General features: G+C 37.4%; 1 protein-coding gene across 1 annotated transcript in view; it reads left to right on the top strand.

The window, feature by feature from the left end:
- Stat92E (Signal transducer and transcription activator Stat92E) overlaps window positions 1-19,685 on the top strand; it is a 478,242-nt gene that overhangs the window by 281,397 nt on the left and 177,160 nt on the right. Inside the window, exon 15 of the mRNA XM_090375942.1 lies at window positions 7,886-7,978. Within this exon, the coding sequence (XP_090232068.1) occupies window positions 7,886-7,978 (93 nt within the window). The remainder of the gene's footprint in view (window positions 1-7,885; window positions 7,979-19,685) is intronic.

The following is a 19,685-nucleotide window of genomic DNA, read 5'->3' on the forward strand; positions in this document are numbered from 1 at the left end:
TATTGCTCTGACTAGCTGTCTGTGCAAAATCCTGGAGAGAATGGTTAATTCTTGTTTAATATGGTATCTCGAAACAAATGACCTTCTCTCCAACATCCAGTGCGGCTTCCGAAGGAACCGGTCCACTTTGGACCATCTTATGAGATTGGAAGCATCCATCCGGGATGCTTTCCTAAAACGCGAACACTTGGTGTCGGTGTTCTTTGACATGGAAAAAGCGTACGACACAACTTGGAGATTTGGCATTTTAAAAGATTTACATAACCTAGGCCTTAGAGGGCATCTCCCTTTTTTTATTCAAAACTTTTTAGCCAATCGATTGTTCCAAGTTCTTGTGGGATCCTCACTCTCTCGCTCCTTTAGCCAAGAGGAGGGAGTACCACAAGGATCAGTATTAAGTGTCACGCTTTTTGCCATCAAAATAAATTCCATCACAGAACAACTTCCTCCAACTGTAAACAGTGCCCTCTATGTTGATGACTTTAGCATTTTTTGTCAGTCGTGCAACATGAGGGTTATTGAAAGACAACTGCAGAAAGCCATTGATAGTCTGAATTCCTGGGCACTTGCTAATGGCTTCAGGTTCTCGCCGGAGAAGACCGTTTGCGTACACTTTTTTCGCAAGCGTAATCTTCATCCTGAACCTGAATTAAGGCTCGGACAAAATGCTATTCCAGTAGCAGCGAACACAAAATTCTTGGGACTCATTCGATAAAAATTTGACCTTCTTGGATCATATTCATCAACTCCGCACAAAGTGCACAAGAGCCCTTAATATGCTCCGCTCGCTCTCCTCCTTATCTTGGGGTGCAGACCGATGCACCCTTCTACGGCTTTACTGTGCACTTGTGCGATCCAAATTAGATTATGGGTCCCAAGTATATTCTTCAACCAGAGACAGTGCCCTTCGATGGCTGGACCCTGTCCATCATCAGGCTCTACGTATCGCTGCTGGAGCATTTCGAACATCTCCTGTCCAGAGTTTATACGTTGAAGCAAACGAACTACCGTTATCGCTTCGATGTAAGCAGTTGTCTTTAAAGTACGCTTTAAAACTGAAATCCCTGCCAGACCATCCTACGTGGCCATTCGTTTTTGAGCCACGATGGGAAAATTTATACAATACCCGTAAGACTGCCAATCGTCCTTTTGGTATTCGTCTCCAAGAGCTATTCAATGAACTTAATATCAAGGTAGACAAGGTTGCCCAAACATCAAAGCAACCCTTTCCACCCTGGCATGCTCGTGTCCCGGCATGCGACTTGTCGCTTAGAAACTGGGGAAAGTCGGACACTCCATCATGTGTCTACCTGCAGCTTCATTCAGCACACCAAACTGAATATTCCGACTTCGCGCCAGTCTACACAGACGGTTCGAAGTCAGAATCATATGTAGGATCTGCTGCTGTCTTTACAGACAGCACTATATCAGAGCAGATTCCCTCTGAATGCAGCATATTTACTGCAGAGCTGCACGCTGTAGAGTTAGCCTTGGATCATATTAGCAAATGCCAATACCAACGGTTCATTTTATATTCCGACTCTCTTAGCATGTTACAGGCTTTAATATCTGTGAGATATAATCCTCATCCAGTTCTGTCTAGCATTCAGCAGAAGATTCACGTTCTCCATGAACGCGAATATGACATCCGCTTCTGCTGGATTCCCAGCCACATTGGGATTAGGGGAAATGATTTGGCTGACGCCGCAGCCAAATCAGCAATTCCCAATAATAACCGTTGCCTGTTAGTTCCCTATACAGACTACAGGCAAATAATACATCAAAAGATACATTCCCAATGGCAGGATTCGTGGAATAGACAGACTGCGAATAAATTATATCGTATAAAGCCTGTAATTGAACCGTGGCAGTCCAGTCTGCGCAGGAATCGTAAGGAGGAAGTTGTTCTAGCTCGCCTCCGAATAGGACACAGTCATCTTACACATTCTTTTCTGCTGAGGGCAGATGACTGTCCTATGTGCGAGAACCTGTGGCACCATTTTATCTATTCATCACATTTTAATTGAATGTCCAGATTTTAGCAATTTCCGTTTTACCGCTTTTAACCATCTGACTGAGCCATATAAGCCGACCGGGCTAGCCGAGTGGGTAAAGTACCTGCCCGGCAACCCAAAGGTCGCGGGTTCGATTCCCGCCTCGGGCTTGGATCAAAGTACTGCAAAAACCTTGGGAGGTGCAATATGGCCACAGAAGCCGATGCGCCAACAACTACCAAATCAAAATCAATCGACTGAGCCATATACACTCAGTCAGATTTTATCTGACAATGACAATGTGTCTGCTGTTTTTAACTTTTTAAAATCAATAAATATTTTTACTCGGATATAAAATTTTTACATTTTTCTTTTATATATTTGCTATACCTTTTGACATAGTGACCTAACTAATTAGGTCACTGAAAGTTTAAAATTTTTTACAAATGACCTGGTCTTGGCGCATTATAGCCTTAGTAGCTAATGCACCAATAAAACCAAACCCCAAACCCCCAATATCTGCCTTTGATGTTTTGAGCAATACCTCAAATTCATCAAATTTATTTACTAAACTCCTAGCATTGGTGTACACGCAAGTATACCTGCACCTGTTTCTAGTCTTAGCTACCCTAACACAACCCATGCGTTTACTTGTACCGCAATGGCTCCCAGCAGTCTCTGAAACACCAGGCATCTTGTTTTTCAGGCTTCTGCTCATTCTAATAGAAGCAGCGCAAGAATCTCTTTCACCTCTGCCAGTGGCTACTGTCAATCTATTGGTCTTTGTCTCCCCCCAAGCTAGCAGTTTTCCGACCCACCTAACACTGCCTCGATAGCATCAGCAAATATTCTTGCACCCTTTCTATTTAAGTGTATCCCATCCCTGTAGAAGCAATCTCTCCTGTTAACAAGTACAGTCCAGGCTGAAAAAAATTCTACCCCTTGAGCCTTGCACAATCTTTCCAGGGCCGAATTGATCGACAAGGCTCTCATCATATACTCCCTCCTATCGTGTCTGGGCAGAATTGCAGACACTTTCAAATTCAACCCTAATTCTCGGCTTTTGTTCAACAGTGACCTGTACTTGTTAAGTAATTCTGCCGGTCTCCTACTCTTAATAATATTAGTGTCAACGTGTACAACTATATCACCTTTTGTGCCCTTAAAAGATGATATTCGCTCTACAACATCATCAACCTTTGCCCCTGGCAGACATACCCTGGTCCTGTTCCACCTATCCTTTTTACAAAGCATCTTCCCCGTTTCCCTGACAATAGAGTCACCAACAACTACTAGTTCCTTCGGGACCAGCGCATTCTGCCTTGGGGGTTGTCTCTGTGTCACGTGATGCCCAAGTGCAAGCTCTGGCGTTGATGTGGGCAGCTGAGAGCTTGATGGGCCCCTCAATTTAGTTTCTTCGAGGGCATCCACCCTGTCCTTCAAGCTGTCATATAGGCCCACAAGACGCTGAGTTGTTGCCTGATATCGATACACTCCTTGCATCGCGCACACACAAAGACATCCCCCATGGCAGTATCATGTCCATACCCGATTGCTCTGAGCAAACAGTGCATTTTATAAGGCTGTGAGTCAGAGGACAACTTCCCCCCCTCAGTTCTGCTCTGAGCCACAGCACTTCCATTAGCTTGAGCCTTTTGCTTTGCTGCTCTGGTCTGAGTCATGATTCTATTAATTTATTAATTAATTATAATTAATTATGTTAAATATAATTAATTATATTACGTTTGTAATCTAAGTCGTTATATGTATTTATTTAAAAGTACAATTTAACTGCTAACGAAGTTCAACTAACGCTATCTAGTACGGTATATAACTATCGTATCACAAAGGCGGGAAAGTTACGAACGGTAAATCTACGGACACTTAAGTATTAATTAACTTTCAAATCTCGCTGTCTCAATTCAGAATAAACTAACGATCCTTACTAGGTCTCTAAGCTACTTACAGAAATAATTCTATGTAAAAAATATTCAATCAAGCGGCTAAATATGGCTAAAGAACTTCTCGTTCAGCGGAGTTGCAAACACCCGGATACCCTTACCGATACGTTTATGCAATTACAAGGCCGAGTAAAGAATAAATACACCAAATTAATCAGAAAATCACAAAATAATGTTATACTACTAAATTTAAATCAAAAGTTTTAGAAAAACAATAATTTCAAATCAATAAATAAGAAAATTATTGAACACGACCGTCTCCTACTGCATGACAAAAACGATGGGGGAAATTTCAGAGCCTTGCTGTGTACACTAAACATAGTGTTAAGCCTCCAGTAAGTAAATGGTGGTATTGGAAGGTGATAATCATCTAACAAGTAGTATTACTTAGTGATAGACAAAACGTCCGCCATTTTTCTGTGTGATGCAGACACCATACTTCAACTTCTGCTAATATTGGTTAAAACCTGGGTTGTCAACTTTACTATACTAGCAGCAGTGCTTTTTGACCTTGCATTCCATCAGCGCCGGCCTGAGGTATATTGGAGAGGAGGCATTCCTGCATCCCCTTCCGGATAGAAAGCAGTGGGATGTAAATAGGATTGTAGCCAATCGCCAATATTTATACAATTTGCCAAAGATTTCTTGTAATATTTGGCAAAGCATGCTAAGAAAATCAGCAAGGACTTCTTTACTTATATAAACTCCAAAAGGAAGGGGATAAATCAGGTTGTCTGCTTGATATCAATGGTTCGACTGTTGATGATCCTGCTCAGATAGCTGATAATCTTATTGAGTATTTTGCATCTACATTCAGACATGAGGGGTTATTAAGGGAGGAAAACGCCAGAAGTGTATCAAACTGTAACAGGGTGTTTAATGATGTAATAACTGAAAGCAAAGTGGAGGAGCAATTGTTGAAGTTAAACATACGAAAGGCACCTGTGGTTGAAGGGATCTATCCAGTTATATTAAAGGAGGCGGCAAAGGAAGTAAGCAAACATTTAGCCATAATTATGAGAGCAACCTTGGACTCAGAGGAAGGCCCCATGGACTGGAGATGTGCAAATGTATCCCCAATTCACAAAGGGGTTTCTAAAGGTGGCACGAGTAATTACAGACCAGTTAGTTTAACTTCTGTTCCAGGTAAAATAATGGAGTCACTGGTTAAAGATGCATTGCAGAATCATCTAGACAAGACTACAGCAATAATTCAGACACAGCATGGGTTTGTTAAGGGAAAGTCTTGTGTGACAAATTTGATTGGATATTATGATGTGGTTACAGAGGAACTGGATTCAAAAAACAATTTTGATATCATATACTTGGATTTCAGGAAAGCTTTGACACTGTTGCACATGGAAGACTACTGTACAATTTGGAGCACAATGGTATTAAGGGTAAATTGCTACAATGGATAAAAGGATGGTTGAGTGGGAGAAGACAGAAGGTGGTAATCAATGGGCACTGTTCTTCGTGGACTAATGTTATTAGTGGAGTCCCACGGGGTTCGGTGTTGGGGGGGCGCCTCCATAGCCAGGTGGGAAGGAGCAGCAGTGCATAGCACACGCTTCTTGATTAGACCAGGGTTCAAGCCCGTCACCACCAAATACGGAGGATGCGGAAAGGTTAGGGAATGACCACCGCATATCCCGGAGCAATATGGCCTTAGTTGCTAATGCTCCTAAAAAACCAAATAACAAACTAACAAACGATCGGTGTTGGGTTCACTGTTGTTTTGTATATTTATCAATGATATTGATAAAGGTATATCAGGCTTAGTGTTGAAGTTTGCGGATGATACAAAGGTTGGCAGGGTTGTTAATGGCAGTAATGGCCGTGTGCTACTTCAACAGGATCTAGAAACTTTGGGAAGATGGGCTGAGAAGTGGCAGTTGAAGTTTAACATTGAAAAATGGAAAGTACTGCATATGGGTTGAAGTAACCCCTGAGGAATGTATCAACTGTGTGGTACTATGCTTAAGGTGGTAGAAAATGAAAAAGACATAGGTGTGATTGTGCAGTCAGATATAAAGTTTTCTGAGCAATGCAGACAGGCTGCAAGAGTAGCTCATGGAGTATTATCGGTGATATACAGGAATTTTGCTAGCAGGGAAAAGGAGGTGATTATCCCTTTGTATAAGGCAATGGTCAGGCCATTCCTTGAGTACTGCATACATGTCTGGAGGCCTCATTTTAGGAAGGATGTCTATTGCTTGAGCGTGTACAGAGAAGGGCAACAAGATTGGTGAGAGGAACGAAGGGATCTTCTTACCAAGAAAGGCTTAAGTTCTGCAAATTGCAGCTGCTGGAGACTAGGCACCTGCAAGGTGATCTGATTGAGTTGTGTAAAACCTTGAATGGGATTTTGAGCAAGCTCAATATTGACGGGATTCTTCCTCTTGCTTAGATTACAAACCTGAGGGGGCATAAATTCAAATTGATGAAAGGCAGTTGTAAAATAGATGTGCGGAACCACCTTTAGACAGTAGGTGCTTAAATTCTCGGAACAAACTTCCATCTGTCGTTATGGAAGTTGATAGCTTAAATAAATTCAAGGAGGAACTGGACAAACTTTTAGAGGGAATGTTGTGCGAAATTGGGTGTGTTTTTTTTTTTTTTTTTGGCTGATGCTACATAAGCTCCCTACGCTTGGTTTCTTGCATCGCATGCCTCCATTACCACACCCACCACCTCTACTGCTACTATACCAAATTTGAAATCGGTATCCCATCTGGAAGTGGAAGGATTTGGAGACAGACTGACACTTGGCAATACTTAATAGTTGATGTTTACAGAATAAATATAGATTTTACATTACAACCAGTTACATCAAAATGATTTAAAAATACAAATCAAAAATTTAAGGATTCTTTTGTTATTAACTGCAAATATCATATTTTTATCAAGTGCCAAACAAAATTCCTTTAATGCATTCTTTTTCTTGATTTTTTATCAGAAAATTTATTAATGATATTGGTAAAATACAAATTTGCAGCCACATCAGTTTCAATTGATGTCATTACTAATGAATTTAATGTTTCTTGTGACATTTATCATCATAAATCTGTTTTGATTAGCTTTAATTTGCTAAAACTCCTTTTTCCACTTGCTACAGTCAGTGGAATTGTCATCATAATTCTCGGTGCTACCCATAAATTTGGCAGTGTATCTTGTAATTTATTGTTATTTATAAATTTCAAAATGCTTAAATCTTTTTCACGTACCTCATCAAGTAAAAGCCTTATCAGTGTTTCAACTTCCTGACAGAAATCTTCACCATTTACATTATACTCACTTTTATTACTTAATTTAATTTCAAGTGCATTACACCTTTTCAATAGATCATCATGGTTTACCATTTTTTAATGCTGTACCAAAATCCCCAAGTATAATTATATTCTTTTATTTGCATGAATCAGTCTGATAGTGACATGATTGCCTGATCTTCAGTCACGTTAACAGCATGATTTTGAAAATATTTTTCATTTGTAGAAATTTCCTTTCGCGTTGAGGGCCTTTGCATCGGACGCATGCAAAGGTTGATTTATTTTCGACTGTTTGCTGCACTATAGAGAAAGGGTCACCACATCTTTCCCCATATCATTTGTTTTCCCCCTTCCACGAAGCATATGTGTCCTCTCAAACCTTTGATGCCCCTAAAGTGTCAGCACTCCAGGCGACCGCCCGGCTCGCATAGCCAATATCTTATTTATGATATGATTAATATGTTGCTACCTTTTTTGCATATGCATTTTTATAACATAAAACTTCTTCTTTCTTTCTTTTTTTTTTTTTTTTTTTGTGTTGTTGGCTCCATATTGTTGAAATAGAGTAATGTGAAACTGATTATTTTATATACAAAATGCTTTATATGAATTAGTTATGTACTGTGCTACTTGTAATAATTCTTATCTGGTTTTCACTTAGACTTTATCATTACCTGTTGTTGTGATAGTTCACGGCAATCAAGAACCCCATGCATGGGCAACAGTTACGTGGGACAATGCTTTTGCAGAACCTGTGAGTAATTTTGTTACAATTTCAGTTACATGATGTGCAGTGTAGCTGAGGTGAAGCTTGTTATATATCTTTGTGTGTGTGAAATGTTGCTTGTTTTTTTTTTGCTTTTTTTTTAATTTCCAAAAAGTTTTATTTTTTAATGAAATCTTAAATAAAAAGGAAGTTTACCATCTTAGAATGCCCAAATACAAATAAATAATCTGTAATCCCATTGTTGGTGGTGGAAAATGGATGACGAAATTAGATTTAAAAAAAAAAATGAAACTGTGAAATGATCTCACCCACCTTGCAGTTTTTATATACTCCATAATGCAGCTGGAGGAATAAATTTAATTTTACAAAAACCCACAAGTCTTAAGAATTTTTGACAGACATAAAAACAGGAATGGCCAAGGAAACTTACATTATCTGAGTAAACCTCCATCATCTGAGTTCAAAGCAATGAGATACTTCTTTTAGAAGTCTCTCGTTGCTTTAAATAGTGATTGAAATGCTTTGTATCTTGCGATTGTTGGAGGTGAGACCTGGTAGCTGCCAGTTCCTTCTATTTTAATATTTAAATTTTTTTGTCATTGTCATATAGTATTCTTCTTTAGGAAATTGGACTTACATAACTAGTGGTGGGGATTGTTTTGTAGTGTTTCCTTGAGATTTAGTTCCCTCCCCACTCCATGGAATTATAGCTTATTTTAGTTTATATTTAGATATTCTCAAATGGTTTAGTTAACTCCAAGGGAGGAATCACTACCATGAATTAACTGCAATTATTAGTTTTACATAGAAAAGTGTATATATATTTTTAAATTTTAATACCTTCATTTTATTATGACATTAAAATAAAAAGGTAGGTTTTTTAATAGGTAAAATTAATTCCTCTTTTTTATACTTGGTAATAATAATTGTTAATGATTCAATTTGTCTTGAATGAATTTAATGATCAAATCAGAAGAATTTATTATTAAAATATAATATGATTCCTAAAGCAATATTTAATTTTGAGTAAAATTACTTTAGATATGTAGTTTTTATCTATATAAGAATTACTTTTATCAATAGAAAAACAGGTTACTATCTAATTTTATCTTCAGAAAACTAATTTTAACTAAGTGCCACTTTCCTGTATAAATTTAATGGTATATAAATAAAAAGACAAAACATTTAGTTCTGTTTTACACTTTTTGTCTTCAGTTTGGGGTTAAATTTATGGCAACAATTAATATTTTAAATAAGTTTTGGACAAAAGCCTCAAGCAACGAAGGCTAGTCATTGAACATACTGGGTATAGCCTTTTTCTGTACAAACCCTCAGCAAACTGGATTTGCTACTTAGTGTACTGATCTCATGTTGCGGAAGTGCTGCTTATTTTAATAAAAATAAAATCAATTTGCTTTTTATTTTAAGTATATGCCACTACCCAGATCCAGATTTTTATAGTTTTTTTGGGCTCTCGTGAGTAGGTAAGCATCATGAATATCTGAACAGTCTACTGACAATATATATCCATGATATGTGAAAAGTGATATTGTGCAGTAAGTGATGTGTAGTTAAGTCTGGAGAAAAGGCCTCAAGCTATGAAAACTATATTAAGGCATTGTGCTTGTCGGGCATAGCCTCTTTCTGTATGACTATATGACTTTAAACAAAATTATATAAAAAGTAATTCCTTAAAAATAAATGTAAATAACTCACTACAGATCAAGAAAAATATAGGCATCCCTTGAGTTATGAGAGTCCTAGCTATGCATTTTTTCATATGTGCAATTTTTGTTTTTAGGAACATTTTTAAAAATATGCAGTGCATTTTGAGCTAACATAAATCTGTGCTTGCCTTATTGGTAGGACCTTTCTTAATTTTTAAGGAAGTTAATTTAATTTTTCTTAATTTTTAAGTTAATTTAATTTTTAAAATTGCACAAACTGTATTGCATATAATCAAATAAAAACATTTGGTATTGTGACAGTAGTTTTAGTACTATACATTTATATATCTGTTAGTGTAACTTCGATTCCAGGGATAGTGTTGGAGTTGCTGTTTGGAGAAGTGGTGCAAGGTCATCTAGGCAGCACCTTGGTTGTTCTTCAGAAGCAATATGGGTTTGTTATGGGGAAATCTTGTCTGACCAGTTAGATTGGATACTACAATGTGGTTAGAAAGGAAGTCGATGTAAAAAATAATTTTAATATCGTATACTTGGATTTCAGGAGAGGTTTTGATACTGTTGCACATAAAAGACTTACAGATTAAAACGGTGTGGCATTAAGGGCAAGTTGTTTTTATGGGTAAAAGGATGGTTGAGTGGGAGAAGACAGAGGGTGGTAATCAATGGGAGCTGCTCTTCGTGGACTAATGCTATTAGTGGAGTTCCCCAAGGTTAGGAATTGGGTTCATTGTTGTTTTCTATATTTATCAATGATATTGATGAAGGCAATATCAGACTTAATGTCCAAGTTTGCAGATGATATGAAGATTGGCAAGGTGGTTAATGACAGTATACTACTGCAACAGGATCTAGAAAAGTTGGGTAGATGGGCTGAGAAATAAAGTTTAACATTGACAAATGCAAAGTACTGCATATGAGTAGAAGTAAATGGATAGTTATTTTTTTCACAGTGCCACAATTAGTGTGTGTACTGTTTGCCAAGCTGTGCAAGTGCAAGCACATTTGCATCTGCATACCTTATCTCAGGATCACAGCCAGCCTTTTTTCTGCTGAAGTCAGAATATATTGTATAGTTACATTACTGATATTTGAGCCAATCATGTGCAATTTATAATGTGCTGGTAAAAAGAACATCTTAATGCAGTGATAACTGTTAAGAATAAATAACGCTTTGCTGCATGAAATTAATCTATAGTTATTAAATTTGTAGATAGAGAATTTAGATATAACTGTTTATTATAATCTCTTCTTTGAGATCTTCAAGTAAAATGAGAATACTGATACAGTAATGGCTTACGTGCTGCCTACATTCCTTTCATGATAGCTTCACTGGCATGGCAATTCTCCAGCGAGGCAAAGATACTTCGTTGATTTCGATTCTTCTGCTCCTGTGTTTATCTTCGATGACTCTTGATTTCAATTTATAGGCAAGATCATATATCTCTGTTGGGAATTACCCTGACTTCTAATCTCTTTTGGCATAAGTGCATTACAAATATTGCTTCCTCTGCATCTAAAAAAAGTGGGGTTTTGTCTTTCGCTCTCACCATTACTTTTCTTCCCAGCAGCTGTTCACTGTGTACAAATCAAAAATCCACCCTACCATGGAATATTGTTTCCACATCTGGGGAATTTGCCCTCAAAACCTTTCTCAGGCTTCTAAATTCCATTCAAAATAAGGCAGTTAGTTTAATTAATGACTCATCTCTAACAGAGTCTCTCTACCCTTTTTTAGCTGCATATCTTTTCTATAGATACTTCTGTGGGCACTGTTCTTCTGAATTGGCTTCTATAACTTTCAAAGCAGTCCGAACATGTACTGCAACCAGTCAAAATCCTTTTACTGTCCAACTTCAAACTCACAGAACCAATTTTTCTTCTTCCTCATTTATTCACTCAGCTTCCACTTTCTCGAGCAACCTACCTTCATATGTATTTCATGACAATTACAATCTGCAGAAGTTCAAGTCTAATGTCAACAAGTATCTTCATTCATCTTCTCAACCTTCAAGTCATACGCAGCAGTATAGGTTCTATTACCTCATGTTTGGGTTTTTTTAAAAAAAAGTTTAAAAAAATATTATGAGAAGTTCACTAGCTACTACCTCTGCTACATCAAAGCTAAAAGGCAATAAATTAGGTTCCTGTTACACTGAAATCACTGATCAAAATTTCAGGTAATAAAAGTGGAACGAAGCTCTGTCCATGCTTTCCAAACTTTTTTGATGCCAATAAACTCCCAGCATGTGCCAAAAATGAATTTACACCCCACCCTTTTTGTTCCCATTGTTTAACTTGATGGTACATGCAGCAGGATGCAACTTCCTTTGTTTCAGATCAGAAATATGTAAACAAGAGAAAAAGATAGAAAAGAGGAAAAAAAAAAAAAAAAGTTTTTTTTTTTTTTTTTTTTATAGTGTTAGCCCCAAACATGAGAGGTATTAGAACCTATAGTACTTAGTACCGTGCATGGGTTCAGAAGATGAAAGAAGATATTTGTTGGCATTAGACTTGAACTTCTGTAGATTGTAATTTTCAGGAAATACGTATGAGGAAGATTGTTCCAGAAAGTGGAAACTGAATGAATAAATGAGCAAGAAGAAAAATTGGTTCTGTGAGTTTGAAGTTGGACAGTAAAAGGATGTTGATTGGTTGCATCACGTGTTCGGACTGCTTTGAAAGAGAGAGTGAATTATAGAAGCCAATTCAGAAGAACAGTGCCCACTGAAGTATCTATAGAAAAGATATGCAGATGAAACAGAAAAGAGAGAGTCTGTTAGAGATGAATCATTAATTAATCTAACTGCGTTCTCTTTTGAATGGAATCTTTAAGCCTGAGAGAGGTTTTGGGGGCACCGCCCCAGACTGAACAATATTCCATGATAGAGCAGATTTGCAATTTGTACAGAATGAACAGCTGTTTAGAAGAAACGTAACACCTAGAGCGAAAGAGAAAGCCCAGTTTTTTAGGTGCAGAGGAAGCAATATTTGTAATGTGCTTATGCCAAGAGAGATTAGAGGTCAGGGTAATCCCCAATAAAGATATACGTTCTTGCCAGGAAATCAGAGTTTCATCGAAGATAAGCATACGAGCAGAAGAATCCTTTTTGTGAGAAAGAAGATATGACTAAATTTTAGAAGGATTGAAATTAATTAAGTTATCTTTGCTCCACTGCAGAATTACCTGGAGAGCAGCATTTAAGGAATTGGTAGTGGATATTTGAGAAGTTGAAGTTGTTTGAGCAGGGCAAGGTTTCTCAAACTGGAAGGTGGAAAGCTGCTTCATCAACAAAACTATGGTATCAGTAGGAAGATACCACTGAACAGCTAATCAGCTTCTTACATGGGAAAATGTTTGTGGAGAAAGGCTTCTGAGTTTTTAGTTAAGAGTGTGTTTATGTTAGTGATAATGTTGGCATTGAGTTATAATGTTGACAGGTTGATTTAGCCAAGTGTTGGAGTGGAAGCCACTGCTACACATTGCCTTAGCTTTCAAGTCTTGTTTACTGGCTTTGATGCTGTCAGAAAATGAATGGGAATTCTGACAAAACAATGCAACAATGTAGTTGCATTGTTTTGTTGTCTGATTTGCTGATAAGAGTCACTTCTGACATTGGATCCCCTAACCTACAGGCTCCCCATAATATTTCTGTATTCCCAAAGGGGATCCACCATCCAGGATAGCCAGCACACAGTAAGTTACAGTCCAAAAATCCCAGGATAGTTTCACCAAACAATAAAGATATTATTTGACTCACCTTGGTTCTCCTGTGCTAATCATCAAAGTATCTATGAAACCCAAGTAGAGTACCATACTTAGTTCACAACATGGTCAATACAGTGTGTTATGGTTATATTTTATATTTTGTTTGTAATGTTTTTATCCAATTACCGATATAAATACAAGTGTAAATATTAGTTAATGTTCATCGAGGAACTGCCAGAAAGAGATTCATATACATCACTGAAGTAAATCAATAAACTATATAGTGAAATGCTGTTTATTTTCCTTGATTACATGCAATTTTAATAGTGAACCACCGATAACTGGTTTCCTTATTTTTGCCTGCCAGTGTTTGCTTGACTGAAATACAGTACAGTAAACCCTCGGTTTAACGGACTAATAAGGGAGAAGGGGTGTCCGTTAATTCTGAAAGTCCGTTAAGTCGTATGTAACCTGGAAGGTATTTTTTATTGTTCTTAATGTAAAAAAAAAAAAAAAAAAAAAAAAAGCAGCTTTAATTCAATACACAGTACTGTAAAATATAAAATTGTTGCAATTTGGCCCTTGATTTACAGATATCAGAAACAGTTTGTCAGTTAGCTCTAATTTCTGTGCCACATTTAAGTTCACACATTTTCTTTTAACTCCTCTATCACTTGATGTCATTTTAAATTGTAAGGATTGCAAAATTATTTAAAAAATAAAGTCACAATTCAGAAATCACAGAAACACTATATAACCTGACTGCATGATAGCTTGAGGCAGACTGAGACCGAAGCAAAGCAAGTCTGTAGACCTGCAGTTTAGTGTACCGAGTCACGTTCAGCTCACAAATCACCACCTGCTCTTATCTGTAATCTGGGAAAGCAGCTATTTTAACACGTTTTCAGAAAGAATAAAAAACATGAATGACCTGAATTTGATTATAAAAATAAAAGTAGGTAATTATCGAACCAATAATGGAAATAGGTAATTGTTATTAATTTTTAATTAATAATAACTCTGAAGTTTTGTATAATCTAAAAAAAAATAATAAGGTCGAGATTAATATGTACATTACTGTATTATTATTTGCCCGGTCCGTTAACTCCAGGGTTTACTGTATCATCTTTTGGAGCTTTAAATGTATTGGACTTTCAATTAGTCACTGGTTTGGCTATACAGTACTCAAGGTGTGGCCTGACCATTGCCTTATACAAGGGGATAATCACCTTATCCCTGCTAGAAAAATTCCTGTATATCATTGGCAAGACACCATGAGCTACTCTTGCAGACCATCTGCACTGCTCAGAAAACTTCCTATCTGCCTGCACCATTACCTACAGGTGCTTTTTGTTCTCTACCACTGTCGGTGTAGTGCCACAGAGTTGATATGTTACTCTGGGGTTACTGCTTCCCATATGTAGCAGTAACCCCAGAGTAACAGTACTTTACATTTGTCAATCTTAAACTTCATTTGCCACCTGTCAGCCCATCTGCTCAACTTTTCTAGATCCTGTTTCAGCAGCGTACTGTCATTAGTGTCCTTAACAACCCTGCCAACCTTCGTATCGTCTGCAAACTTGGACATTAAGTTTGATATACCATCATCAATATCATTTACAAATACAGAAAACAACAATGGACCCAACAGTGAATCCTGAGGGACTCCACTAATAACATTACTTCACGATGAGCAGTGACCATTGATTACCACTCTCTGCCCTCTCCCACTCAACCTCCCCTTTATCCATAGCAGCAGTTTGCCTCCAATGCCACACTGCTCCAATTTCTTCAGCAGTCTTCCATGTGGAACAGTATAAAAAGCCTTTCTAAGATCCAAATATATGATATCAAAGTTATTCCCTGCATCTAGTTCCTTTGTGACCACATCATAGTATCCAATCAAATTTGTCAGGCAAGACTTTCCCTTAACAAAGCCATGCTGTGTCCGAACTATAACTGAAGTCTTGTCTAGACGATCCTGCAGTGCTTCTTTTACCAGTGCCTCCTTTAATTTTCCTTGAGCAGAAGTTAAACTAACAGGTCTATAATTACTTGTGTCGCCCTCTGATCCTCCTTTGTGAATTGGGGTCACATTTGCAAATCTCCAGTCCATGGGTACCTCCCCTGAGTCCAAAGAAGCTCTCATAATTATGGATAAGGGTTTGCTTACTTCCTTTGCTGCTTCATTTAATATAACTGGATAGATCCCATCCACTCCAGGTGCCTTTTTTATGTTTCTCCTCCACTTTTTCTTCTTCACAGTTTCTCCTCCACTTTCTTCTCAGTTATTACAAAATCATCTAGCTCACTGCCAGAGTTCAATTCACCTCTGGCATTCCCCTTCCTAAATAACTCCTCGTGCGAATGTACATGCAAAATACTCATTTAGTTTGTTAGCCACCTAAGCAAGATCATCAACATTTGAACCACCAATATCCAGTGGACCAATCTGATTCATCCCTTTCCTTCTAGAGTTTACATAGGTAAAGAACTCTTTGCTGTTTTTCTTTGCATCCTTTGTCAAAGAGTTCTTATAATCTGCTTTTGCCTGCCTAATCTCCTTTGTGACTTTGTTACATACCAGCTTATATCTATCATAAGCTTCCATGTCACCCATTAATTTATATGAATCCCATGCATTTTTCTTCTCTGCCATATGTCTCATTAGTTCATCTGATATCCATTTAGGCCTAAATCTTGAACAATATTTCTTAGTTGGTATGTAAAGCCTAGTAGCTTCCAAGATTAATTCTTTGAATGCTTCCCATTTTGAATTTGCTGTTGGTAACATCATCAGTTGTTCCCACCATATAGAATTTAAATGCTGCCTCAGACCACCGTAGTCACCTTTACAAAAGCAAAAACCCTTTCTTTTGCCCCTGATGGTAGTTACCTCTTTGAGTAAATCCCACTTCAGCACACTGATCACTGCTACATAGTGGTTCCTTTGTCTACAGATTCTTAATGAATGAAGAATCACTACTGATAATCAGATCAAGAGTATCACTCCCTCTAGTTGCCTCCCAAACATGCTGATGTAGAAAACATTCATCCAATAAATCCACAAAAGTCTTGCTAGTGTGTTAGTGACCAACCCACAAATTCCAGTTAATATCTGGGAAATTAAAATCCCCCATTATAAGACTCTGATTTACTGGCCCATTCTATTTCCCTGTACAGTTTCTTATTATACTCATCAGAGTCATTAGGCCTATAACACACTCCCACTCTCAATTTTGATCTCCCAATGCTTTTGTCACACCAAACTGACTCGACACTGTACTGTCCAGCGATGTCGACTGGCTTCACTTCCTTGGATTTTATGTGTTTCTTAACTAAAAGCATAATCCCTCCTCCCTTCTTTTCCTCTCTTTCTTTCCTGTACACATTCTACTCCCCAAATTCCAATTTTGCATTCCTTATATCTGTGTGACACCACGTCTCTGATATCCCAACAATATCTGCCTTTGATGTTTTGAGCAGTACCTCAAATTCATCAAATTTATTTACCAAACTCCTAGCATTGGTGTATATGCAAGTATACATGCACCTGTTCCTATTCTTACCTACCCTAACACAACCCATGTGTTTACTTGTACCGAATGACTCCCAGCAGTCTCTGAAATACCCTGCATCTTGTTTTCCAGACTGCTGCTCATTCCAATAGAAGCAGTGCAAGAATCACTTTCACCTCTCCCAGTGGCTTCTGTTAATCTATTAGTCCTTGTATCCCCCCCAAGCTAGCAGTTTTCCGACCCACCTAACACTGCCTCAGTAGCATCAGCAAATATTCTTGCACCCTTTCTATTTAAGTTTATCCCATCTCTGTAGAAGCAGTCTCTCTTGTTAACAAGTACAGACCAGGCTGAAAAAAATTCTACCCCTTGAGCCTTGCACAATCCTTCCAGGGCTGAATTGATCGACAAGGCTCTCATCATATGCTCCCTCCTATCGTGTCTGGGCAGAATTGCAGACACTTTCAAATTCAACCCTAATTCATGGCAATGCTATCTAGTTCAGGATATAACGTTGTATCGTATAACGATGTTGGCAAGTTACGAACGGTAAATCTATGGACACTTAAGTATTGATTAACTTCCAAAATCTCGCTGTCTGAATTCAGAATAAACCAAGGATCTTGTCTAGGTCTATGCACTACTTATAGAAAAATTTAATATAACAATTAGTCAATTAAGCGGCTAAATATAGCTAAAAACTACTTGTTCGCCAGAGCTGCAAAACTTGTAAAACACGTGGATTGGATACCCTTACCAATACTAAATAATAACCTAAATAATCTCTAAGTTAAAATTTAAACTAAGTATTGTAACTAGGAATTACACTGCAGACAGCTGGCAAGGATTGATGATTTATCGAACGTTTGCTTGTAGAGGTAGGTCACGATCCGGCCGTACAAGGCAATTGTAAGGCTGCACATGGAATACTGTGTTCATGTGTGGAGACTGTACCTGAAAAAAAGACATATCACCACTAAATAAATACCGCTTTTATTGTCTTTCCTTCACAGGAACCTGCAAGGAACAAAAAAAAAAAAAAAAAGTCATCATTGCTCATGTTGAACAAATACATTATATGGCCATTACAAAATCTTCTACTTTCATATCAGGATGTTTCCATTATTTTTTCTGCTGTATGCAATCTATTGTTAGAAAGTGTACTGTACTGGTAAACAGTCCTATTCTGTATTTTAATATAAAATGTATATTGCTGTCAGTGGAATTTAATTTCTAGTACAATGTGAACTTTAAAAAAAAAAATCAACTGCTCTTTCAAAAAAAACTTGTTTTTCCTCCTCTTGTTTTGCGAAGAAGTCCTGCTTTTTACAAAGAAAATTTGTTTTTTCCCATTCTTTTATGTAAAAACCTCTATTTTCTTCTTCTCTCAGTTACCTGATCTCCACCTATTTGAAAGTCAAAATATGGCAACTATGCAGACGGATGTTTCGTGAAACAAACATCCGTGTGTATAGCACACTCTCTGGCTAAGCAAATTTTTGCATGTCGGCCCTGCACTCATCTTTTTTCAATTTAAATTCTTACTCTGTTATGTGCAAAGAGAAAGAGTTAGAATAATGCCACCAGCATTTACTCAATACACATAAAGTTTTAAGCACTTCACTCATGTCTTCTTACTGATGCTTTTGTTCTTCTGACTAATCTTTGTTGCTCTTATTTGCACTCATTCCAGCATGTCCCCATTATCTAAAAACAAGGCTGTTGGACCTCTGCAGTAGTACTCCAGATGCAGCCTGACCATTGGTTGATACAGTAACATAATCACCTCCATGTCCTTGCTAGCAAAATTACTGTACATCATTAACAGTTCCACATGAGCTGTCTGCACTGCTCAGAGAACTCCATGTCAGATTCTAGATCTCAATTCTCTGCCACCTTGTACCACCCAACTGGTACCACACTCAAGCTGCGTTTATCACATTAAACCTTAATCTTCACTTCTTGGCCCATCTGCCTTGTTTCTATGATTATTGCAGTAGTATGTAAGAATTAGAGTAGCTAGTCAGGTGGGTTGAGAAAGTTGTATTCCGGTCTGTTACATATGGGTGGTTAATAACGTGATTCCTGTCGTTAATGACCTGTATGTACAGAGGTACATCAAGAAGTGCCTAACATTGTCATTTTCTAGTATAGGAATTGAAAACATTTATTTTTGATATGTAGTTTAATGACTAGTTCAACAAATTATTTAATGCTATCAGTCGGTTGCATAATTTGTAAATGCACCTAGTTATCTTGTTGTTTTTTTTTTTTTTTTTTTTAGACTGTTAGAACTGTAATTTTGAAACAAAAAGAGATAAAACCTAGCTCACCCTACTCTTATAGGATGTAGCTGAGTGATCAGCAGTGAAAATGCAATAGTACACACTGTTTGAGTGGACCATGGTTCAAGCCTGTTACTTACTCTTAAATATAATTAACTATTGTATTCCTGATCAATTGTAAACTCCTCAGACTTGGTGGTCCTGTCAGAGTATGAAAAAAAGAACTTTTTTTTTTTTTTTTTTTATTCCCTTTTGGGAATGTGCCCACAATTTTCTTTTATTTTTCACGTCTGTTAATGCTGTAATATATATTGGAGCATTGCACATGGCACTAAAATATTTTATCTATATATTTAGCATATTTTCCCTTTAAAATAAGTACTGAAAGTGATTAAGCACTATATTTATCCAACCAAATAATTTTAAAATTGGTAGTGATGTTTTGTGTGTATGCCCCTTCCCCTCTCATTAATGAAAATTATGCACAACAGATTTATTTTGCATTGATGTATCTATTGGCATGAGATTTGGCTTTCA

This window comes from Mastigoproctus giganteus, chromosome 1, assembly GCF_048544385.1.
Source record: "Mastigoproctus giganteus isolate SK-2022 chromosome 1, ASM4854438v1, whole genome shotgun sequence".
Lineage (NCBI taxonomy): Eukaryota > Metazoa > Arthropoda > Arachnida > Uropygi > Thelyphonidae > Mastigoproctus > Mastigoproctus giganteus.